Consider the following 26,494-nt stretch of genomic DNA (forward strand, 5'->3'; position numbering starts at 1 on the left):
TTTGGAGAGTGTATTTTATAGTTTGGGGTGGAAGACCGTATCAAAGGCCTTGGACATGTCTAGAAAGACAGCAGAGACTATTTTACCATTGTTTCCGAGTTGGTTGATGGTATTGATGAAACTGAGGAGTGAAGTTGTGGTAAATCCCAAACCTGAAAGCAAAACAATTGGGGATAGTAAGAAACTGTTTAGAAAGTGCATTGTTCATATTATGTTTGCTAATTTAAGTGGGTTGTATATTCTTTTCCTCAGGGGTCTTTCAGTTTTGCCCACATAAAAAGCTGGGCACCCCAAACACTCAGAAACAAACAACCCCTTTAGAATAACAGTTTCCCCTTACAGAAATGAGTCCTAGAGCATATATAACTTTCTAAAATTAAACTACTGACTTGACCACCAAAATAAACTGACATTGTCCGCATGATCCACATTTAGTTGTGCCTCTCTTCTGTAAACTATTGCTGTTCTTATAGGAAACTCTGTCGCAAAATTTTGTTAAATATTAGGACCTGTTTTGAAAACAGATGAGGTGAATTTCAGGATTACCCCTTAAAATATTGCAAATCCTCTTAATAATATTTTTAATTTCATATGCATGTGAACCATACTCTACTACTAAAGCCCTCTCAAAATTTCTTGTTTCCTCTACACTACTGTGATGAGTGAAACTGACTCCTAAAAGGGGTTTATACTTCATACCCCAACTGGACTCTACATACACCCTGATATCTTCAACTAGGCATACTGAATTGCCACGAGCTAAAAACATGTCAGCAATGACTAGAAGTTCATTTTTCACATCATGAAACTGAGGTCATCCTGGCCGCCCTAACGCACTGACCTTTAATAATACTATTTTTTTTGACTAAGTGGGTGGCAACTCGAAAATTCCAAATAGGAATTACTGGAGGTTGGCTTTTTATAAATACAAGAATTAAAAGCCCATTCTGGTGTTAATCATTGTGTCCAAGTAATTAATACCTTTCTTATTAAAACTACATGTGAATTTTAAGAAAGATGATGAGTTGTTGATATATTTCAGAAAATTATCTATTTTATGCTCTGACCCATTCCATAAAATAAAAATGTAATCCACATATCTAACATATAATTTAATACATTGGCAAAAATTTGTTCAAAAATATGATGATTTTCCCACTCTAAATGCACTAAATTGGCATATATGGGGGCAGAGAGGCCACATAACACCATTTACCGGTTTAAAATACTCACCTTCAAAAAAATGAAATGATCTAAAACTAAAGCCATTAAGTCATTACTCAAGTTGATCTTAACATTATCGAATGAAATGTATCTTAATAAGCTATTATAAAAAGAATCTATATCTTTGTCCTTAGGTATAGAATTAAAAAAGTCAACCACATCAATAGTCAAAAATAAATGCATCTCCGGACCAAAGTTTGTCCTTTAATCTTCCTAAAAAGATCCCATGAATTTAAAACAAGGTGGTTAACTTGACTATAAATTGGTTTAAGCCATCTGTCTATAACTAACCCTATATGGTACGTCTTAGACCCCCGTCCAGCCACAATGGTCCTCCACATTTTTTTCTGGATTTTAGGAATAACAAAAATAGTGGCTACGACTGGATTCTTAACATATAAAACTTTGTAAATATCAAAAGAAATTCTCTGATCTAACAGATACTCATCAATGTAATAATCAATTCTTTGGTAGCTAATGTTGATTTCATTAATAGAAACTAGTAAGTACGTTTCACAATCATTAAGCAGGTCATACATAACTTTAGAATAATTCAAGGAATCAAAAAAAACAATCCCCCCACCTTTATTAGGTTTCATAATTCAAATGGATTTGTCGTTACTAAGTCTGTAAAATAGTTCTCTTTCTTCTTTATTTAAATTATAAAAATAAACCCTTTTATTGTTTAACCCTTATAAGTATCATCAATGATGGCTTTCTCCAAAACTGCTACAGTGGGGTGCAGGGGGGATTGAAAGTACTTTTCCTTCTAAGGTGTCAGGTGTCACTAAAATCCTCTGTAATGGCTGTGGTAGTTTTATCTTTATAGTAAAGTGTTAAGTTTAGTTTCCTGATAATTTAATTCCAATTAATGTATCAACAAAATCAAATTTTCTGCAGGGAATTAATTTTAGTCCTTTGGAAAAAAGAGAAAAATGGTCTTTGGTTATGATGTTATTAGTATAATTAAAGATGTGAAACCCATTGACAGAATGCATAATGTCGTTATGAATAATTATAGAGGATAACAGGGTTTCTACGCTCTCTGTGGGTGTGTGTAAGAGGACTGATGCCACCATTGTCCTGAGTCTAGTCTCCTTTACAAACCTCCGTGGGAGCCAAATTTGAAAAGAATTAGGTCTATTAATACCCTGATGAAAACCCTTCTGAGAGTTCTCTTGGGATTCTTTTGAATAAATTTTCTCATGAAAAAAAGGTTTATTAGATGTCTTGAGAGGGTAAGCTTACTTGTCAGTGTATTGTTTGAGATCCCTCTCAAGTTTCCTTGTCTTCCTTTTAGCACACTTTCTTTCCACTATATTAAACTGTTTGATGTAAAATACCTCCCATTGTTCAAAAACGAAATCATTTTTAATGTCGACATTCAGTTTTTCTACTTTCAACAATAAACTACTTAACTTAGCATCATTATATTTTATAATTTCATGCATACATTCAAACCTGAACCTATCAAACATTTCAACAGACTCAGTGTACATTTCATTATTGAAATTGAACCACAAAGGAAACTTAAAAAGTCTTAACCCCTGGGGGACTATTTTGACCTCAAGACATTTATTCAAGTAGGCAGTGTCCATTTGCAATTGTTTAATTTTGTATAGGTTCCTTGAGAATAAGTAAATTAACTCTTTCAGTGAACCACAACTATTCCGACCACTGTCACTGTTAGAATCCCTGGACATAGAATTGTCAGTGCTAAAAATAAAATTCTTATCAATGAATAAATCGAAGTTGCTCTTGATGCTTGCCTTATTGAAAGTGGGGCAAGCCTTCTGAATTAAAGTTTCACGTTCATTCTGAGAACAGTTATTAGTAAAACTCGTACCCTTAGAACCATAATTATTAGCAAGGACTGCTGTTGTAGCCACGTATGTCTTATTTTGACAGTTCCATTAGGTTTGGCTCCACATCTTTCACATTCTTCACGAACTGAAGAAGCTACTCCGTTGTTATTGTAAACATCCAGAAGGGCTGAACTCCTGCTGTTACCAGCACACACGAACTCGCCGCTACCACCACCACTCATTGCAATGTGTTCTCCATTTGGAGCAAACACAGGAGAACTGGCTTATTTCCGGGATTTAGAAAACATACAATCTGATTGGCTGATAAGGTCCATCAGCAGTGTAAGCTCTCCTTTTACTAAGTGAATTTCGGAATTCATTCTGTCTGAGGTAGAGCCAATGAACTACTTTGAGGAAAAACTAAGGAAATGGCATTCAAAAACTGGGTGCTGGACAGGACAATCACTTTCTGGGCTGGGACAGGAGAGCAAGAGTCTAATGAACCATTGAAAAAGTGTGTATGAAGAGGACAAGGATCATTTCAGGCCCTGGATGAGCCCTCAAAACACTGAGGTGGTGCTAGCTTCAAAAAAATGAGGGTGGGATGCTGACTGATACACCTGCTTTTTGCTTCTCACAGTTGTTCTTCCCATAATGGTGGCACTCTGTGCTCCTGCTCCTCCCCCTCTTTTCTCTCTCTAGGTCAATGATGTGCCAAAGATGATGATCAACAGGATGCTTACAGATGAGCTTCAAGCTCCTCTACTTTCTCTATTACCATGTTAGTTTCTTGCATCCCCCATCTTAACAGCGTCACTAAATCAATAACAAATAACACCACATCGTGCAATATATAGACCCCATGCAAACTAGAAACCTAGAGTGAATCAACAGAAAGATTTGCTTTCTGCATAGGCATTTAAATCTGGAAGCAGATGTGAAAGCAGATGAGTTCAAAAAAAAGAATGAAACTAATGGAATACTTTAAAAATTGTTCAGAAAAAAATCTGACAGATGATTCTTGGAGGCTCCTTCACATGCTAGAAAGAACTGGTTATGAATCCCAAACAGACAGGAATGTGACTGGACCCTTGCTGAAGTTCTGCAGAATTTCTTTCAGCCTTAGTGGTTCAACCAAATAGTTCTAGCAACAAAGTCTGCACCCTTTGCAGTCTTACATTGAGTGCTTTGGTGTCTGAGACACAGTGTACCTGCTTGTGATAAATGTTAGATCATTTAGTCCAAATTTACTGGCAACTGCTTCCACACTGAATATGCAGTAGAGGAAATACACCTGAAATATACAGAGAAGGCACACAGAGCACTGGAAGAACTACAACATCCATATTCATAGGCTGTACTTCTATACAAATTAAGGAAAGACATACCCATTATGCTTTCACCATCTGAATCTGTTTTAGGTCCGTCTTCCATAAGGGTTTGCTCTGAAGACTGCTGCCCCTGATATGCCAGAAGCTTCTCTGCATGTCGTTTTCGAGCCAAATCCCTTCTTTGAGTAATCTCTTCTAAAGTTAAAGGCCTAAATGGAAAAAAAAAAATCTTAGTCAAAAAAACTAAATGTTAACTGTTTTAATGACCACAACCTTCGGCAACACATTTTGCTTCAGATGTGGAAGCGCAATAAAATGTTATTTTTATTCGTGAAAAACTACACTAGACAATAAAATAACGTAAACTATAATTCTGTGACATTTTTTCAAAGTAAAAAAGGACATTTTTGTACTGTTTTTGAAGTTATGTCAAGAAATCCAGAAAAATTCAGTTCTGCATTCAAAGTAGCAGCACAACAATTCTACACACCTGATACAACATGTTCACTTAGCACCAATGTTGGCAAATTTCACTTACCAACAACACACAGACAATACTGACAAACTGGCCTGTCTGTAGGCTGTATGCCATGTGTCTGAGTGGTCAAAGACAGTTAACTTCATGGAAATTAAGTTACAGAAAACTAAGATGCTGATGCCAACATGCATAATAATAGCAAACTGAATGCCACTAATGCTATCTGCCCCGTACATCCTTCTCACAACGTGAATATCATAACTCTAGGACTACACAGTGAAAGAGAATGTGGGAATCCTAGAATTCTCTTCCAGTGGAAGATCCTAAACCATTGACATCTGCACAGCTCTTGATGTAGTTTCCTCTGTCCCTCACTGTTTCCATCCACACTGCTCAACCACTGCAGTTTCTATATCACAGCATCAGTTTTAAAAACACAGGGAAGAGTGCATACCAGTATATGCCGCTTCCAGAGGACGACATAACTCACAGTAGTGATGTTTAAAAGGTGTGAGAACAGTAGTCAGCTTCCACTGCCAACTAGAACCAAGTTCAAGTTACTGGTTTTAGTTGCTTCAGTTAGGGTATTTCATGAAGTTTAATGATTTGATAGGATGGGTTTGGTAGCCTTGAATTCATCTGGTTGAAGGCAGAACTACCTACTGCATTACTCTGTTCTTCACACAGTGAATAAAAAGGAAGTTGTCCTAATTGTCAAGGACAAACTCAGTGGAATACTATTTTAAGTTTGTCTATATGAAAGTGTAAGGTCACAGGCTGTGCCGCAACCCTCCCACATGAGGGAAGTGTCCACGACAGCAGCCATAGGAACCTGAATTTGTAAATAAAAGCAAGCAAACTAAGATCTGTATGTTTCCTGGTCTTCAGTACATGATTGAGAGATGATGCCTGAACTTGGCAATATCTTGCAATCTCTTTTTTTTTCCTTTAGCTCAACTTCAAACATGTCTGTGTTAAGTATGTGTGCACATGGGCTTGTGTATATTCAATTCATTTTAGAAACTTTAAGCTCTTTTTCTAAACTGTTTATTTTTTTTTTCCATTTTGTTAATTTATTTGGTTTCAGATTTTAAACGGGGATATTAAAGTACGTGCTGCAACAAGTAGATGAGATAAGGAGAAAGACAGGGAAGCACTGGAAATGGGAAATCTTTAATCTTAATCAATAGGTCATGCCCATAATTTATGAAGCTGGGAAAACCTAAAGTACAGCAGAAATAGTAAGACTGCCACCATGACTCTAGATTGCTACCAAGCAATAGGAGTTTAAAAAGCAACCAAAATAGACGAGTGGCACCCCCTCATATGTGACACATCAATAAATGCTACAGAACTGATGTTTATGTGCACTGGATGTCATGTGATACTCATTCTACTTGAGTGTTCAGACTGATCAAAAGCTTCATGAAAGTTAATTACATCTACAGCGTCTGTGTTGTTTATTCACCTTCCTTACTTACACAGAGACATCAAGTGATGGCAAAGTGGAGAAATCTCTCTGCTGAAATGAATAAATGTATTTAATAAATGTTATCTGCTTTCAGAGGTTTTTTTGGGAAGTGTAGAACAATTCTCATTGGGAAAATGACTCATCCGCAATCACTATGAATCTCTTCACTCCAAGGAAATTAAGTATAAAAAATATAAACTTTTGATCCAGAGATTTGATTTACTCATCACTGCAAGTGAATTAGCTAGAAAAGATGTAACATGTTACATTACTGCATACTCGAGAGGAAAGACTTGAAGACATTTAACTCTCACTTTTTCTGAAGAGAAGAAAAGATAAAACAGCTACCATAAAAGACAAGTTTATGAATTAATGTGAGCTTGGAAATAATTTGCTATTTATTCACCATATGTAGTAGAGTTTTGGTAAACAGCACAATGCACTAATAAAATGGTACAAAAATACTTTGTTTATAAGAAATTATGACACAAGAGGCATGCTTTTAAACAAACCTATGGATGTGAGTACACCAACTGAAATGATTAGCAGCAAGGTAAAATAATTTACTAAGGAAATCACTATGTTTAAGATAAAGTGCAAGCCAAATAAAACGGGAGAAACTGGAAAGTATGAACACATTACAAAAAATAATGGATATGATAAGCAGAGCTCTATGAATATGCACTGTGGAAATAATAAAGTCAAGCAAAAGCCTGGCATTTTATAGTTCAAGTCTCATATTGTAGGTGCAACTATACGCATGAAAGGAAGCTTTGTTCTGTCTTTAATTTCATAAAACGTCCTAGCAAAGGATATTTTACATATCAAATGGAAACATGAAAATCCGCAATGTCAACAAGCAGTTCTAGTAGGCTAGTGGTCTCTTTTCAGTAGGGGTCCTTAATGCTATTTATACTACTACTAGGGGAAAATTGGCCAGGGCATCAGGGAACTTCCTCTACTCTTTCTGATGGGTGCTGTGAGATATTTTATATCCATATGAGCTACCACCAACTTAAACAGATGAGATCTCGGGTTAATATTACCCCCCTTACCCTGCACTGCAGTGTCAGCAATCCATTTACTCACTGTGGAACACAACCCACAACATTCTGCACCAAAGGCAAGTGATGCATCACTGAAAAGATCTATGTCTCATCTAAAGAATGTATACACAAGTTTACTGCTTTTTTGTCACAGTTACATTTGCTTGTAATTCTCTACATGGTCTATGTCATAATCTTGTAATTACAGTTGCAATAGTGGCAGCGCTGTGATTTTACTGGAGGATCTGGTCATTCAACTGTTTATACTAAAATTCTGTTGGAAAGATTAGTTTCTCTGTTTACTATTTGTCTGTTTAAAGCTGCATTTACAGAGACTACTGTACATTATTTGTTTGTTACAGTGTTAGAACCTACAGGCCCCCACTGTTTCATTAAGTATTGCTGTCCCTGTTGTTCCCTCCTGTTTTACAGTAAATTCATTCTTTCCCAGCTTCCCACTGTAAAAAAGTAAAATTCCCAAGTTTTCAGCCTAACTGGACCCCCAGATTTGTAACTTAAGTGGGTTCATATTATAACACCGTACGCTGAAAACAACGAACAGTGTTACATGAACACATTCAGCGAATGCTGAAAATGTCGAAAACACAGAACAGCGATTTCTTTCCTAGGGAAAGAAATCGTTGTTCCAACCCCCCCCACACACAAAAAAAAAACAAACACTTCCAAACACATACACACATACCCTAACCCTAATTATACTCCCCCAAAAACTAGTAAACAACTAAATACACATATGCACGTAACCCAACCATACATCTAACAAAAAAAAAAAACAGAAAACATTTTAAAACATATGCACTTACCTTAACCCGCACCGTAACCCTAAGGTCAGTAACTCTCATTTACATAAACAGTTCCAAACACAAACACACTTACCTTAACCCTAATCCTACCCCCCAAAAAAACAAAAGTAAACAGCTAAAAACACACACACACAAGTAACTCAGCCATACATCTAATGCAAAATAAAAAACAGTAAACACTTTCATACATATGCACTTACCTTAACCCACACCCTAACCCTAAGGTCAGTAACTGTTGCACAATCATGCTCAGGAGCTATACCGGACAAGGGACCACACTACACTCCACAACAGACAAAGCTACGAAACAGTCAAGCTACTTCTTTCCCAGGGAAAGAATTCACTGAACAGCCGCTTCACTGTTTTGCCTGTTCGCCCTACATGTGTCGACAAAAACGCATTCGACAAAATGCATTTTCGTCGTTCTAATATAAACCCACTTAAGTCATAGTGGTGACAGAACTGCGTTACAAAGACCCATTGAACAATTATTGATTTTTTTTTTTTTATTAAATCAGTTTCAGGATTAGATTTAAATGGAAAAGCTATATTTCTCCAGTTCAACATTAAGTTCCCAAAAAGAAGCCACCTTTCTGCTATCTGGATAGGTATGTGAAAACCCTTTTCACAATCTGTTTGACTTTAGGCTAAGTAGAATGAGGGTAAAAATAGCAAAAAGAAAATATGAGACTGCAGCAATCTAGACATCATCTGCTTTCATACTGGCTGTCTCTTTCTTACCTCCATAAGAGACAAATGACTGACTGGCTTTTCAGAAGGATTTAGTTCTCTCCAGGAATATCTTGGCTGCCTGCAGACATCCAGCGTATGCAGAATGGAGTCCCTCTCACTTATTTTTAAGTTCTGGAAAGAATACAGGGAGATTAATAGATTGGTTCAAGGTAAACTCCGAAACCACTTTAGGCATAAAGGAAGGAATTGTTCTCAAAGGACCCTGTCCTTTTGGAAAAAGAGGTAGGGGTAACTCACCATAAGAGCTTGTAATGCACATACTCTTCTTGCAGAAGTCATACCAATGAGTAAACTCAGTTTTCCATGTCAAGATCCTCAAATCAACTTGGTCAGCTGGTTCAAATTGAAGAAGTGCTAGTGTTTAAAGAACAAAGTTGTGATCCCAAGCAGGAGCTATCTATTTTCCAGGTGTAAAGATATGTACAGGACTTTCAAAAGCTGCTTGACTTGAGCACAGGTGGTGGGGGTGGTCTAAAGGCAGACCAACAGTTATGGCTAAAAGATGAATCTTAACAGAGGAGTAAGAAAGGGATAGTGGATAACCACATAAATAAGAACCAAAGGCATCAGGGATTTAAATGGGTCCTGTTCATAGGTAGGTACTAGGCTATCGGCCCAAGGGCCTATGTAAGCCTAGACAGCAAGGTACCATAGCTTACGCCACCCAAGAAAGTTATTTTCCTGTGCCACTGTCCAGCAGAGACAAAGAAGTGAACCCCGGGGTGTATGTCCCATTTCCCATCCACTCATCAAGATTTTTCTTGAAGAGTGCTAATGAAGAACTTTGCTTGACATAGATGGGTAGCTTGTTCCAGAGTATAGGAAGTCTCTCGGACAGGAATCTATACCTCCAGCGTGTCCTGTTTATCGTGGTGACAAGGTTTAGGTCCCTAGAGTGTGTAGCTTGGAGGGATTGGGATGTCTTTAGGTGTAGCATGTCCAACAGCTCTGGGTCTGACATAGCTTTATATGTTAGGCAGAGATCACCTCGGAGTAGGCGATATGCTACGGAATAAAGCTGGAGTTTTTTGAGGCGATCAGTGTAGGGCATTTGTTTGAGGCCAGTAATCCTCTTTGTGAGGTACTTCTGTGGCCTTTCCAGCTGCTGCAGATGTCTTGTGAGATACATTCCAAAATGGGAGTTGTACTCTATAATGGGTCTAATGAGTGACGAGTAGAGGGGAACAATGACCTCTTTTTTCCTGGATGAGAACCCTTTTATGATGAGGTGTGCCACGTAGAAGGACTTCCTGACTACTGTGGCGATGTGACTATCAAAGTAGAGACTACTGCCCACCTGGGTCCCAAGGTCTCTTATCACGCATTCGGTGGTAAGTAGATTGCTGCCTATGTAGTGCATGGGTACAGAGGTTTTACCAAAGGGGATGACAATGCACATTTTGGCAATGAGCTTGAGGCCATGGCTCTGACACCAGGCATCTGTCTCAGTGAGGCCCTTCTGTAGGATGTCCACATCATTTGGGGACTTGACTATGGCTCCTAGTTTGCAGTCATCTGGCAACTTCATCAGCCAGAGACCTTCTGTGTTAGCCTGTACTTCAGAGAAGTAGATACCAAACAGGAGAGCTCCCAGGACGGAACCCTGTGGCACTCCACTTGTCACTGCCTTGAGATCAGATTTGGCGTCTGCAACTTTTACAGTGTGGGCTCAGTCAGTGAGCCAGTTGGCAACCCATCTTGTGACGTAGGGATTTATACCTAGTTTAGCTATAATTCCAGAATGGGGGATGGTGTTGAAAGCCTTGGCGAGGTCAAGATAGGCTGTGTGAACCACCTTACCCTCATCCACGGCTTTGGTGACTGCCTCAAAGAAGTTGATCAGGTTTAGGAGGCATGATCTGCCTTTCACAAACCCGAACAGGGTGGGATCCAGAGTTTGGAGGTTACCAATGTCTTTGTTTATGAGTTCCATGATGATACATTCCATGGCCTTGCAGACCAGGCTCGTCAGGCTAATAGGTCGCTAGTTCCCGGGATCAGTGGTGGCTCCCCCTTTGTGGAGTGGGATAACTGTTGCTGTGCGCCATTCAGTGGGCACAAAGCCTGATGCGAGGCTATTATTGAACATGGTGCTTAAGTGGGGAACCAGTTCGTTATTATAATGGTACCAACTACTCAACTTACACATACAAGATTTTCTAATAGCAGGTTTCTTAGCCTCCTTTAATACCTGCTACACATCCTCAGTAAAAAGGTTCTAAGATTTATCATTGAGACAGTCCACTGAAGATGTTGACTACTGGAGATTATCAAATAACCCGTTTTGTGTGAATCAGTCCATTCTGTGAGAAAGCTTGTAGCAGCTGTCCTTAACAATTTTCAAAAGAAGAAAGAACCACTATGGCTTGGGCCAAAAAGGGGGGAGTCCCCACCATTATCCTGGAAGAGTCCTTCTGAATTTTAGAAGAACCCTGGTTATCAGACAAGAAGCATACAAGAACATTCCCATTCATGGGAATGAAAAATCATTTACCTTCCATGCCATTGTACAAGTCTTGGATCAGGATCTTTCGGTTTGTTGTGAATGGATGTAACCAGATCAAGTTGAGGAGTTCCACTGCTGGATCAATTTCTGGAAAACTAACGGGTTCTATTTCCATTTGTGGGGGGTCTGACATGGTTCTGCTCAGCGTGTCTGCAAAATTATTTTGCTGTAACAGAATTTAAGTAACCTGTAAGGCTAGATTGTACAATAGGTTCATAGATTCATAGATTAGTATTAAGCTAACTGCCCTTGCGAGCCATTTTAAGCCTAGCCAATTATACCTTGTGAGTCTCAAACCCTGCACCTTGTGTTTGTAAGGCAAACACCTTAACCATTAGGCCACCCTCCCAACAAATGCTGCTAAACCCCACGCTACCACAGCTAGTCAGCAAACGTGGAAGAATCTGGCCCCCTATTTATGTACCTCATCATTGTGGTATCTGTGATTATTACTAGAGTGGATATAACCCAAAAATTAGTTAGAGATTTGACAGCATCTATTAGATACCTAACTACTTTCACATTTCCTCATTTATATGGCCAGCTTGTTCCACAGACCCTGAACTTTTAGCCCCATTGGACACAGTTTCCAAAGCAGAGTCAAAATCTGTGGCTACAGACTTGAGTAGGAGCTGTAAGGAAAAAGGGGAGACCTGGGTTGAGAGATAGCCAATCCACATATCACAGTAGCTTCCTTCTTAAATTCCAGCACTGGAATCTGAAATGATGTGGGATACTGGTGTTGTGTACAATCTGATTTGAGGAACCATTGAATCTTCCTCCTATGAAGTCTGGCCAAAGGAATCAAGAGAGTCGTACAGGCCATAAAACCCAGAATTCTGACGTATTTCTTGGTAGATATCAGAGACTGGACTGGTTGGAGCATATCATAAACTTTCCCCTGTAAAACTCTTTGTCCTAACAAAGAAAAGCCATCATGAGGGATGCATACAGAACACATCCCGGGAACCCTTTGAGACAGAATAAAAGAAGCCTTCGCTATAGTCACTTAAAATCTCAGACTGAGAAAATGGTATCTTATTCAAGACAGAGATTCTTGACTAGTTGTAAAAGAAACTAAAAAATACGGCAGTTGTCTAAACAAGAAAATGTGAATGCCCTGCAACCTGCAATGAGCTATTACTGAAGCCAAACACTTTGTAAATAACACTGAAGCCATGGACAAACCACAGGTAAGACAGAGAACTGAAAATGTAAATTAGACCCAGAAAATCTTAAAAAAAAAAACATCTGAAATATCTGAGAAATGGAAAGTGACAATAAGCATCTTTTAAATCCAGAGTTAACTAAAACAAAGACTGAATGAGAGGTAACAGAGGCTGTAGAGAGAGAGCATTTTGAATTTTTGGATTTTGATGTGAAGGTTTAGAAAAGAATGCTCTATGACTGGTCTTCCTTGTTCCTTCTTTTTGGCACAAGAAAAATGAATAAAATCCTTTCCCTGTTTGACCTGAGGGAACAGGTGCTAGGACCCCATCAAACAGCATTTGATCTAGAATAAGAGGAAATAGCGAGGTTTGACTGAATGGATGTGGAGGAAAGCACTTCCACTGTTAGTCATAGCCTTTTGAATGATTCTCAGAACCCAAGTGTCAGAAGTTATCTAGTGCCACAGAAGGAAATGACAACAAAGACTTTAGGATGGGGACATACACAGTCAGTCTGCTTTTTTTTAAGATTATCCTTGGTTTTGGGAAGCCCCCCCACTTTTTAAACATCTACATCGTTTCCTGAATTTTTGTTTGCATGTACCTTGCTGAGACTGTTTATTCGGTTTCCTGTAAAGGAAATCTGGATGGCAAAGAAATGAAAAATCTGAGTGACCCGCTGATCTAACCATTCCCTTAAGGACCTCAGCAGAGGAAGGGCTTTATTCAGGGAAACATTCACAAGCTCAGTTTTGACATCCTTTGGTCAGTTCTGGGAACATAGCCAGGCAAACCTTCCCATGACTGAGCCAGTGGCAGCTGCTGTATAAACAGTATCAGCAGTGTCATAAGAACAGCTGTATAAACAATATTAGCAGTGTCTAACAGCAGCTGTATAAACACGGTCAGCAGTGTCATAAGAACAGCTGTATAAACATTACCAGCAGTGTCATAAAACCAGCTGTATAAACACTGTCAGCAGTGTCATAAGAACAGCTGTATAAACATTATCAGCAGTGACATAAGAACAGCTGTATAAACGTTATCAGCAGTGTCATAAGAACAGCTGTATAAACAATTTTAGCAGTGTCATAGCAGCTGTATAAACACTGTCAGCAGTGTCATAAGAACAACTGTATAAACAATAAGCCCTTAGCAAAACTCAAACAATCTTCCCGGTCCAGCAGAGATGTATGTTCATAATTAGACAGAGTAAACCTTAACACATGAGCCTGATAATTAAAAAGTCTGAAAAATCAAAGTAGCAGGAGTATGCATTTTTCCCATCCATATTAGAAAGTGTATGACTAGAATTTAGCTGAAGTAGGTCAACTAACTCTATTAGCTGCTGGGTCAGGTTTCAAAACGGTGTATACATTTTAAAAAAACTGAGGAACTTTATACATCCTACGTGCCTTTCTAAGGACAGCTAGCTGACTATCAGCAAAACTGCAGGCAGTGATACATACGTCCCCTAAAGTAGACAGAACTGGAGGAATGGGTGAAGGTTCTGGAAATTTCTTCTGTAACAACTCATAGTATTTCTGAGGGACTAAGAAACCTCAGAGTTCTCTCAATGAAAACACAGGCACATTCTAGCAACAGTGTCAGAGAAAGAAAAAAACCCACAGGGAGAATCAGAAACTGGGCTCTCTTCGGAGTCTGAATCAGAAATCTGAGGAGAAAACACTGCATCTGTCTCTTCATCTTTCTGTTCGGATTCAGAATCTTGACTGTCTAAGAAAAGTATCCCTTTTTTTCTTACCAGAGACTACTTTATAATAAGTATCAATAGCCTGAATTAGACCTTGAGCCAGACCCAGTAAACTACTGGCAACAGCAGCTTCCCCAGGAAGGGACACAGCATTCTGACACAACAGGGAGTCTACCTGTCCCCTCTCCCAGGAATGATAACAGTGGCTCTCCCCTGTCCACGGAGAGGATCCCAAGAGGCACAGATGAAGTGGCTAACCCCCAGTCCATAGTGGCTGTAGGTGCTACACCACAAGGATCTAGGGTAAAGGATAAGTGGTCTGAGGTGCAAATGACCACAGCAGAGTCAGCAACCTGTGGCTGAGGCAAATTCTAGCCTCCTGTGTTGGCAAAGACTGTTTATTTAATTTTTTTTTGAAGAAGACCCAACCGTGGGACTGGTAGTTTGTTTCATAATCATGCCAAACATTCTTCCTCTTTCTCATGGAAGACAAACAGCAAAAGCCGGTAAAAATTAAAAGCCTTTAAAAGTCACTTTTTCAGAGAAAAAATAATCAAAAGCACTTTAAAACACTTTGCCAGCCCCTCAAAAAAGTAAAATAAACACAATTCCTTCACAGAAAAAAATGGCTTTTAGTTACTTTAAACAACTTTTAAACTGAAGGGAAAAAAGAGTGCTCCTGTTTACGAGTACAATATAGTCTCTTGATGGTCATTAAAATGCAAAACTCCAAGTTTTAAAATAACTTTCCTGAAGAGGAAAGTGATAAAACACAAACAATTATTTGAAAATGAAAGGGTTTTCCCAAAAGGTAACTTTCCTGCCTAGCAAAGGAATGGCACAAGCAGACTGTTGATCTCAAATGCTTCAGAGCAGCGTACTTTTCAGTGGCAGTAAAGTTGTGAAGGGCTTGGTGCCCAAACTTGTCTTTTAGCTTAGTTCAAATTACCTGACAGTTTGGGCACACAGAAGGTGCCCTGAAGCTTTGGAAGATGGCTGCTTGCTATATCCTTGGCAGAATATGACCTATATACCTAAGGCTACTGCAGCAATGATCAATATGATGAACACAGAAAATTTAGGTCATGTGACTTCTTACCTAACTGCCACTGCAACATCCTACCAACCATCCCTAAATCACTCTAACTGGTCTCCCCTTTTAACACTTCCTCTAGACTAAGTAGTTGAATACTTCAACTCTATCTTCTTAAGCATTCTCAACCAACTTGCCCCCCCCCCCCAAGACAAATCCACACTAAAATTATCTATGCCCCTGTGACTTACCGAGAACGCCAGACAACTTATGAGAAAAAGAGACAAAGCATGGGACACCTGGCACAAAAACAAAACTATTCCTAACAGGAAAACATTTGTAGAACTGAAAAACATAGTAAAAAAACAAAGCACTGTAAACAAAGCAACCCAATTTAATGAGTTATTTACCAACTCCATACTAAAACTGTCAACAGACCCAACCTCCTCAACAATACTATATAACCCATCAAATAAACTTAACTCCTTCACCATTCAACCAGTGTCAACTGTCACCATCTATAATCATCTAACCAAACTTAAACTCACCAACCTCACAGTAAACAAACTATCTGCCAAATTATTTCAAATAGCTGCCAAAACCATATCCTACCCAATCTCAATAATTATTAACAGATCAATCTCCGAAAAATACCACTTCTCTAGAAAATCTCCCACATTATACCAATACACAAATGCAGCAATTCAACCGACCTAATTATCAATATCCCCACCGGTAAAAATTCTTGAGAAATGTATCTCCACCCAGATCCTAAAACATCTTCTATCCAAGAATCTTCTTGCTGAAACTCAACACGATCTCGCCCCAACCACAGTACTACCACTGCACTCATCAAATTTAGTAATCCAGTAAATCAGCAATGCAGCAATGGCCAATTAGTTTCTGCAGTATTCCTTGACCTATCAAAAGCGTTTGATATAGTCTCCCATAATAAACTGTTAACAGTACTCTCAGAAGTAAAACTAACTACCCCCATACTATTATGATTTCAAGACTACCTCCTCTCAACGCCAACAAGATGTTCAGTGGAAAGACTCCCTTTCCCCACTTCTTCCTGTGAAACTAGGAATACCCCAAGGATCAATTCATGGACCCCTACTTTTCACTATATTCACAAATCACCTGTACAAAGTCACCCCTCTAGCTAACCTGATTGAATATGCTGACGACTCTACCCTAATCTGTTCTGTCCTCACTCTCCAACAGCTACAAATTAAGACCCAAGAAGCCTTTACATCCATTGAAACCTGGCTATCAAACTTCCAGCAAATACTAAATCCTAAAAAGACTCCAGAGGGATGAAAGAGCATAAGTAAAGCAACAGTACCCATTCATTATTTTCACATCAGACATTACCCCTATTTTTCCATTTGCACAAACTAAATTACTAGGGGACATCATTGACCACAATATGAAATTTGATAAACATATAGCTCTAATGATAAGCAAAGTCCACAAAAATAGGTACTCTACAGATATAAAAACCTCCTAACTAATAACAGTAAAGCCATTTTAGCTCGAGCCCATCTTCTCTCAACTTTACTGTACGTCTCTCCTGTCCTAGTTATCTAAATAAGAGCAATTTAAACAAGCTATCTGCATGCTACAACAAAATACCAAAATTTGCCACAAAGTTCTCCTCTATCAAACACATCACTGTCAAACCCTAAAACAACTTTCCTGGCTGGAACTTCCAAACACCTAAGTCTTAAACCAAATTGTTCTAGCTCACCAAACACTGCACCATCCCAAAAAACTCCAGCCTTACAGGACCTGATCACCCACTACTCCAATTACTGAGAACTAAGATCCACTAACAAGGCTCTAACAGCAATTTCCAAAAGCCATCACAACTCTGGTGGCTCCCTTTATTCTAGTACCATTGCCAAGACTTGGAACTCCCTACCACTTGAAATTAGGGTGCAATCTAACAAAACCACCTTCAAAAATCAGTTTAAATCCTACCTTAACAACTCTTGGACATGTAATTGCCTAGCACCGGGCGGACCTCTTCACTGTCTCTCCCTTATCCACTAAATAACATCTTCATTAAAACTCCCACAGATTAACTATATACAATTTCACTTCAGATATTTACTTTCAATTGCATACTCTTCTCTTTCTTGTCACCTTCTGTCCTAAACTACTACTTCACCCCTAGAGAAAGCAGAAGAGCCTTCTTATGTGATTGATTCAAATGTAAATATCCGAATGCCTCCACATAGGTAACATGTTTAGTATTTTTTGTTACAATTTCTATTTTACCTCTACTATACTATCTGTATGTCTCTACAATTGTTACATCTTATGGTTCTTATCATATTTTGTAAGATGCAATATTTGCTAACTGTATATCTAAATCATTATGTTTGTGCAATCATCGTGTGTTTTGTATCTTACCAAATGTTTTGGAGCTTTTCTCCCCAGGTCTCCACTGAAAACGGGCAGCCATGTCCAGTCAGACTTTCCCAGTAAACAAGTGTAAAATAAAATAAAATAAATGTTGTAGTCTAAATCCAGATTTTTCTTTTTGCTTTGCAATATTTATTATAATTAAACAATTAAAGTTTCATAAAATATTAGGAACTGCCAAATTCATTATTAAATTAAACTTTGAGACTGTCATCTTGTTGACTGAAGTACACCAAAACTTCCCTATTATTAATTACAGTTATTTGTGCTCTCCTCACTAATGGTGATAAGCAGTGCAATGGGTCCTAACTACTTTCATACTGTGTGACCGGGCTTTTTTCAGTTATGGTCTAGCCTGTAATTAGCTTTTTTCAGTTATGGTCTACCCTGTAATTAGCTGATAAACATGACTTACAATGGCTTCATGAAGGTCATATGAGCAGGCTTCCACAAGCATATCCTGCTGCAGGTATACGAAAGTACTGTCCCAAATCTCTTGTCTGGGATTTATATAGTTTCCAAGCACTCAAACCCACCTCCACTGCTATCAGTCCTTTAATATTCAGGCCACTAGCTGAACCAGTTTGCTTAGGATGGAGATGAACGTGCAGCCTCTGCATCAACATCCAGTTTGAAATGCTGGACTTTAATCAACCTCAACCTATGCTAAAGTGTTCTTCTAGCGTTATAAACAGCACTCTTCCAAAACGGACATTCTTGCTAGATTTGCAAGATTTACAGTTTTGTTTAGTACTTTTGTAATTCAAAAACATTTCTCTTAACAGCTTTAAGAAAACCAGATTTTAGTCATCAGTGGGTAAATCAAAAATATAAAAACACAAACGCAGATAGAGGCAGTACAACAAAGTCCAATCAAACATAACACTGCATCTCTAGAAGCAAAGAAAACAAATTGAGAAAACTGACTGAAGGTCCACAGAGTACAAAAAATCTTTAACAAACAAACCAATGTAGACCACCACAATCCTTCGATAAAACACTAATTTAATATGACAAGGCAAAATTCAACAAGCAGTTTTAAATTATTTACAATAACAAAATGCTTGAATTTGGTTTTATCTAACAATGTATCCATATGCAATGACAATGTATATAGACAAACACAAGGGGTAGCCATGGGCACCCCCCTGTGCTAATACATATGCAAATTTGGTTTTGTCATTTTGGGAGAGATGTTTTGTGCTACGGGGCCAAAACAGATGGAAAAAAACATCTATTTCTTTATAGACATTTTGTGGACGATGGTTTTATTTTATGGGAAGGGGAAAAGAGAGAACTAGTACTTTTCATAGAATATTTGGAACATACCACAACTTTTTTCAAATTTTCTCTCACATGCTCAGATGAAGTTATAGATTTTCTGGATGTCAGAATTAAAAAAGAAAGATCTGGCTTTGTTACTTTTGTTTCGAAAAGAATGCTGGAAAAATAATTTACTTACTTATGATAGTATGCACCCCAGACATACATATAAGAATATAATAAGGGGTCAGGTAAGTAGAGCCTCAAGGCTTTGTACTAAAGATAGTGATTTTGAGGAAGAGTTGATGAATATGGAACATATTTTTAAAAATAGAGGTTACAATGAGAGATTAATAGTAAGTGAATTAAATCAGGGTAATATACATAGAAAATCTGTATCTTCATTTAAGACGATTTCATCAGAAGAGCAACATGGCCATAAATTTGCATTTAATAGAATGACATTCACGTATAGTAGTAATATACATGGTGTATGTGACATTAAGAAAAATTGGCATATACTTTTATCTGATGATAAAATAAAAGAAACAGTAGGGATAGAACCCAAATTTGGATTTAGAAGAAATAAAAATCTGAAAGACATTTTAACACAAGAAAAGAGTAACCACAAGAAAAGTTCCATTTGTCAAGTAGGTACAAAACCATGTGGGCTATGCAAGGCATGTCACTGTATTAATAAAGAGATTGTTTTTAAGCATCCAGTAACAGGGAAATTATTTTATTTTAAAGCAAAAGCCAATTGTAGAACAAAGAATATAATTTATTTAGCTGAGTGTCAGCAATGCAAAGCATTTTAAGTGGGAAAAACAAATAATATGTTTAAAATTAGAATTTTGCAACATCTTTCATGCATAAGAACCAGAAATATGCACAATGCACTTTATAAACATACAGAAGTAAATAATGACCATCAGTTTAGATTTAGAGCTATTGCAAATGTATTTCTTAGTATAAGAAAGGGTAGCTTAGTAGATGCCACTGAGAGAGAAGAAGCAAAGTGGATAATTGAGCTTTTAGCCCATAGGACACCAGGACTAAATGAATTTGTTCCTATGAAACCCGCCCTCAAAGATAGGAGGGTGCAGTATAAATTTTGATTGGTTGGAAACTGTTTGAATTATGTATTTAAATGCGACTAAGATTGTTTTTATTTCATCTGAAGAAGGGCAGAGCCCGAAAGCGCTTATCTGTGTTAAAACTGCTTGTTGAATTTTGCCTTGTCATATTAAATTAGTGTTTTATCGAAGGATTGTGATGGTCTACATTGGTTTGCATCTCTAGAATGCACACTAACGATGAACATGCCAGATAATCAAACATCTGTAGAAACAGTGAAGAGCAGTTATGAACTACTAGTGCTCCATTATCTAAAATGATGAAAGATAATGGTAGGATATCCCATCAAAGGAAGTACAATGTGCCTGCATTATTCAGCATTTCTTTAATATAGTAATGAATCTGATTAGTGTAGGATGAGCGCTAACATTGCTTGAAAGTACTGTTCCACACCAAAACCAAAGAAGTGTGGTCTAAACATTGGGGTTGTGTAAGCTGAATGCCTTGATGTGGCTTGATGTGGCACATCATTGTTGTGGGATAATGAACGACTACTGTGAGATCCATCAGAAATCTCAAGGTACATCCCCAGTACCCTGCAACAGTCAATGTGCAGCGGCAAGGCTGTACCAACTCAGTGGTAACAGTCATTATGATCCAGTTCACTTACCTGTTCAATAAAATAAAAAAAATGCTACTTTCAGTCTAAGTTTTGTTACTTTAAAAAAGCAAAGAATCATTGTAACTGAACAAAGGTGATTCTAGCTGCATTTGGAACATAGAAAATTATGAACAAACAGAAGTGACTTACCTGGCTGAAGCAGGTGAATCAGCTCCACCTCGGTGCATTACTTATCTGGTATGCAAACCAAAGAGGAAGGATGGTAACAGTAAGCATGGGAACGCATGAGCACTGGTGCATTACCCAATGTCAATGTTATGATGAACCAATCCCTGGATATCAATAAGTGGTATTGTAAACCAGTGCAACACAAATTATCACACAATCTGAACTCTGGGATATTTTCAAAAAGCATCACAATGCATGGAAAGCAGAAAAGGACAAAATAATTGGCATGTTAAGACAGAATCGTTTAATAGACAACTTTGAGAAATGCTGTAAATGTATTAGAACATATGTGGATGGTAACTTGGTTACTTCAGAACACAGAATACTTCAAAAGTGATGTACTCTCCCTATAAATAAAAACAGCATGCACTTAAAGTGACAGAGAATATCTGCTATCTATACTGCTTGTTTAAAAAAGAAAAATGGAAAACTGTAGCTATTAGGCCAAGTATGGTACGTGAGAGAATGAGAAAAAAATTGTTAGTAGCAAAAAGGATAAGATACAACATGTTCATGTGAAAGGACAACAGAAAACAGAGAAAGGTCAAAGCAAAGGAGAAGGTATACAAGCAGAGGAAATAAAATGGAGGTACAGTTATATCCATCAGTTCAGTAAAGGAAACAAAATGCTGAAACAATCACCTTACAGAAAAGCTCTGGATAAAACACAAAACATATCAAAGTGCCCCCCCCCAAAAAAAAAAAAAAGAAAGGTACACACTTTCCCTCAGCAACTGTAACTGCTATGATCTAAACCCTTTTAACACTCTCCTCAATACCTATTCTCAAGCAAATGAGTGAGTGATTGGCACATCCATGTACTCAGTATCAAACAAAGCTGTTATCAGCACAGCATGAAAGTGCAAAGGTACTCAGACTCTTATTCAATCTGCTTCATATTTAAAGTGTGAGGTTCCCTAGTAAGGCCCTATTCCCACAGATTAAATGAGATAATTGAGAGACCAAGTCAGATATAAAAATTTCTGATAACCAAAAATGCACACTGTTTCAGTCCTCCTTCCCATAATTTTAATTTGCCTGCTGAGTGCATTACTGACCACTTAATTATCAATTGTTCTTAAATACTCTTCTTTTCGAACACCAAATTTGCACTTAGGTGCTCCCAATATATAAAGACAACCCCCGAGTTCAGACTGCTAAATGGGCAACTATTTTTTTACTGTGGTTAGCAAAACCATGACTAACGTAAATCATAAATATTGCCAGATGTAATCAGCCATTGATATTCGCACATAATATGTTTATACTCAGTATAACCACAGCAAACAAAAATACCAAGCTTAGCTCAGGTTTCAGTACTGAAGAAGTAGCACTCAAATCTCTACAAAGAGTAGCTCAATTTTTACAGCATTTTGATATGCAACTTTTAGCCCAATTGTCATTAAATCATTACAATTTATATTATATGGCTCTACAACCATTATTGTCCATACCAAGTTTGTAGTGTTACAAGTGAACTTAAAAATATGTGACTGCTTAATTCTCAACATCTCAGCTGTGTGGTTACTTGCACTTGAACTAAGTAATTCCACAGATTTTCATTGGTTCTAAATTATCACATTTTTATAAAAAAGTTTTTTTTACCAAAATATCTATGGAAAAAAAATCAGCATAATTTTTTTAATTTTTCCCCAACTTTCAGGTCATCAGTGGCAATCCAAGGCAATCTTAAAGTATATTCTTTAAGCAATACATTAAATATCTTATACCTCTGTGAAGTTACAGGGCAATAGAAGTCTTCATAAGGACTCAGAATACCAAAAAAAAAAAAACTAATTAGTATTCTTAAAGACTTCTAAAAAAGCCATATGATATAAAAGTGCAATGAAATAAAAAACAAAGATAAAACAAACAAGAATAACATAAAATGAACCCAAATGGGACAGATCAGGACAACATCAACCAGATTTCTTAATTTAACAAAGATACAATATAATGGGTAAAAATTATATTCTCTACTTATGAAATAATATATTTTTTAAAACATTTATACATCTGGACAGGAAATATGTTCCTTATTCTGCTGCATCACACAACTGCAACATTAAGATTCCTGACTGTGCAGAATAAACGTCTTCAACTTCCACACTGCATAACACAAAAAAATATTACCCACAACACGAGCATAATAACTCAATACTAAGGAAAAAAGAAATTATGGAAAATATGCTAAAACAATTGGTATAAACAGAGAACATGATTACTCTCAGGACAACAAACTACATTAAATATGCAAGGAAGTAAAACATGTTTTTTAAACCACTACCAACATATAACTATATTAAAATACTGCCATTTTAAAAGCTTACATTCCTTTCAGACAAGTTTCAAAATGCAAAAGTACTTAAGACGTATTAAAGTAACTTGTAAAGCTCTGAAAAGACGTACAGAAAGAAAAAGACTAGAGATCAGTTTTAAATTGAAGATGCTGGAAACTGACTCTGTCAGAGAGGGAGGTTAGAAAAACAAACCTGAGCTGAAGGAAAACAGCTGGTGGAACAGTCTGAGTGGATGTCCATTAGAAGGATTAAACAACTGCTTCTTCATAAAACTGACATTAAAAGTTAGAAAACTGAAGCAATAAATGAACATAACACTGCTCTTTAGGACACTTTAGATAACAGCTGCATTTTTAAACAGATGTATTTTTATTTGTAGAGTAATTTTCAGTGTCATAATGGCTGGCATATGTTTGCATTTCAATACATGCTTATCTGCATTTATGAAATGTTTTGTTCACTGAATTTAGTATCAATTCATTTCAAGATTATAAAAGTTCTGTTCTATCAAATGTATCAGGTACATTTACATATCTATAGCTCCACGCACGCACGCACACACACACACACACACACACACACACACACACACACACACACACACACACACACACACACACACACACACACACACACACACACATAAATATAGATACAGTCACAAACATATAAATATATGCATATATCTTTACATACACACACATTCCTTTTTCTAAATTTTGCAAATATGTAACTACAGAATACAAACACCAGGGAAGAATAAACAAAATAGAGAAACATATAAATATATTCATATATCTTTACATACACACACACATATTCCTTTTTCTAAATTTTGCAAATATGTAACTACAGAATACAAATACCAGGGAAGAATAAAAAGCCAGAAAAATACAGATGAGATAACATTTTAATCTACTTTAATATTAGCCAGCTCACTGTTAATAACACTGTTTAAAACAAGGCATCACATATTTAAGATAGTACTACCAATTCCTGTAAAGGAAATAAAAAAAAAAAAAAAAAAGAGGATTAGCATTATATTTTGGAAGAATAAGTATTGCAGTCATCACAGAGGTAAGACCAATATAGTCCCTTATTTATTTATTAATTTTATTTGTATTTGTTAACCAGAGTAGCGCATTGATCCACGTGTGCATTTTTTAGACTCAGCCTGGGAGCACTGTCAGGCTAAGTGACTTACTCAGAGTCGTACAGCAGGCAGGTGGAACAAATCAATCCCTGAACTATAAGTAGCAGCTCATTAAGAGCTCATAGCCTTGATCCTCTTCACTAACTGTCTGACTAACGGCTTAAATGATCTCTTCCAAGATATCTTATAGCAACACAGCTACAGAACCATTAAAATTAATCTACCATATCATTTGCAACAACAGTGCAGCTTTACACCTCTATTGTGAAACCTGTTTACATGTCAACATGCACTGAAAAAAACTGCTGGACAAAGACGACAATGCCAATATGAAATACATTCCTTATAACGCATCATACAAAATCTAAGCAAAGAGTAACATATGCCACAGAATAATTTTAGCTTAATGGAAGCATTATGCAGAGACATATGATTTACAAAATAATGCTTAAATATAGTTTGCAATCAGCTTAATCAAATGCATTTCTCAACTCACCACTTTTCTTTAAACAAGACACACACCTCTTCTAACTAATTTACATGTAGTAGTCTTCACTATCACTTTATCCTTGAATCTCATTTTTGACCTTCTTTCAGAACAATAACTTGTTTTTGTTTACACATATATATTTATAAATATACATACACACACGCACACGATTCAGAGAAAATATGTAGTACAATATCCATTGTACATTTACCATTAAAACAGAAGAATGTCATGTTAAAACGTCTGAATTTGCTGTGTAAATAGACCAAGGTCTCTTTGTATATATGCCTCATGTAACTTGTATAGGTCCCCAGTACTGTACATTTTTACTATAATTGATTAAAACTCCAAAAATATATATATATATATATATATATATATATGATATGTACTTGCAATCCCTGTACAACTATTAAAACTAATGTTATACTGTGTTATAATAATTTATCTGATGTTGAAGCATTTCTACCCTATATGATAATTGCTGACATTAGTTGTTAATGTCCTCGCTCAGTACAGTGCCTGTTAAATTGCAAATACTTGTAGCTCCTGTACTTGGACTGTACTCATGTCAAATAATCCCCATCTTTGTAAATAAACATGTTACTATTCTTCACAGCATAAGAAACATCAGCTGTATATAAAATTTATAACTGCCTACCTGAGCGGGTTGTGGCTGAAAATGGTCCAATGACCAGTTAACAGACCTAGTCAAAAAAAAAATGCATACATATCACCCAAGGTATTTGGGAGAGTGTAAACACTCCTCAAAATAAACTTGTAGAAGATTTTCCTAAAGTAGCCTTATTGTAAAATGGAAGTATCAAAAAACAAAATTATTTTGACACAACAGAGCAAAAAAAAATATTTCATATCATACTTTTTGGCTCTCACCTTAGCTAGATGTAAATAATCACGATGCACTGTGTGATGATCTGAGCTATTGCCAGCTATGCTAAGATTAGTAGGGCAGGGGATGTGTAACATACGCCAACACAGGTAGCTGGAGTTATATGTCATTTGTATATCAAACTGATTCATACAGATGCTTGTGTTGAAAAATGTATTTTTAAAGCTGCTTGTGTTAAAAATGTACCAACAGTGTGCCCTGCAGGACAGAAACAAAAATGTGCCTGTATGTCAAACTGTATTTTAACTGTAGAAATTAATATACTGTAACCGAGGATACAGGAAGAGAAGAGGTTAATCTCAGCCCAGTTAACTTTGAAAAATATTTTGAAATTAGATTACTTAATTTAGGCCATAAAGACCATCTCACAGGTCTCCATGCAGCCAGAGACAAAAAGTCTGTATTAGGAAGCCTTCTGCATTGTCCTTGGGGGTGAACTAATTGCTAATCTGGAAGATGGAAGTTTAAAACTGTTTTATGACTTCCAGAAGCTGCAACAGCTCTTAGCAAAGCTCTAGGTGTGTAAGGCAACACATCTGCGGTAAATCCTGGCAGCCTCTAGTAAAAGGGATAGTATGGGAACCAGAAGTCAGATGACCAAATGTATGTGATGTCATTCTGTAATCCAGGACTGAAATGATGTTTCAATACTAGATGAGACTGA

The 26,494-nt window shown here is 37.1% G+C and overlaps 1 protein-coding gene across 1 annotated transcript in view; it reads right to left on the reverse strand.

The window, feature by feature from the left end:
• EFL1 (elongation factor like GTPase 1) overlaps window positions 1–26,494 on the reverse strand; it is a 1,877,823-nt gene that overhangs the window by 1,439,383 nt on the left and 411,946 nt on the right. The window contains exon 13 of the mRNA XM_044077803.1: window positions 4,418–4,569. Coding sequence (XP_043933738.1) covers window positions 4,418–4,569 — 152 coding nt within the window. The remainder of the gene's footprint in view (window positions 1–4,417; window positions 4,570–26,494) is intronic.

Source organism: Protopterus annectens, chromosome 7.part0 (assembly GCF_019279795.1).
Source record: "Protopterus annectens isolate FY-2018-M chromosome 7.part0, PAN1.0, whole genome shotgun sequence".
NCBI classification, from domain to species: Eukaryota; Metazoa; Chordata; order Ceratodontiformes; family Protopteridae; genus Protopterus; species Protopterus annectens.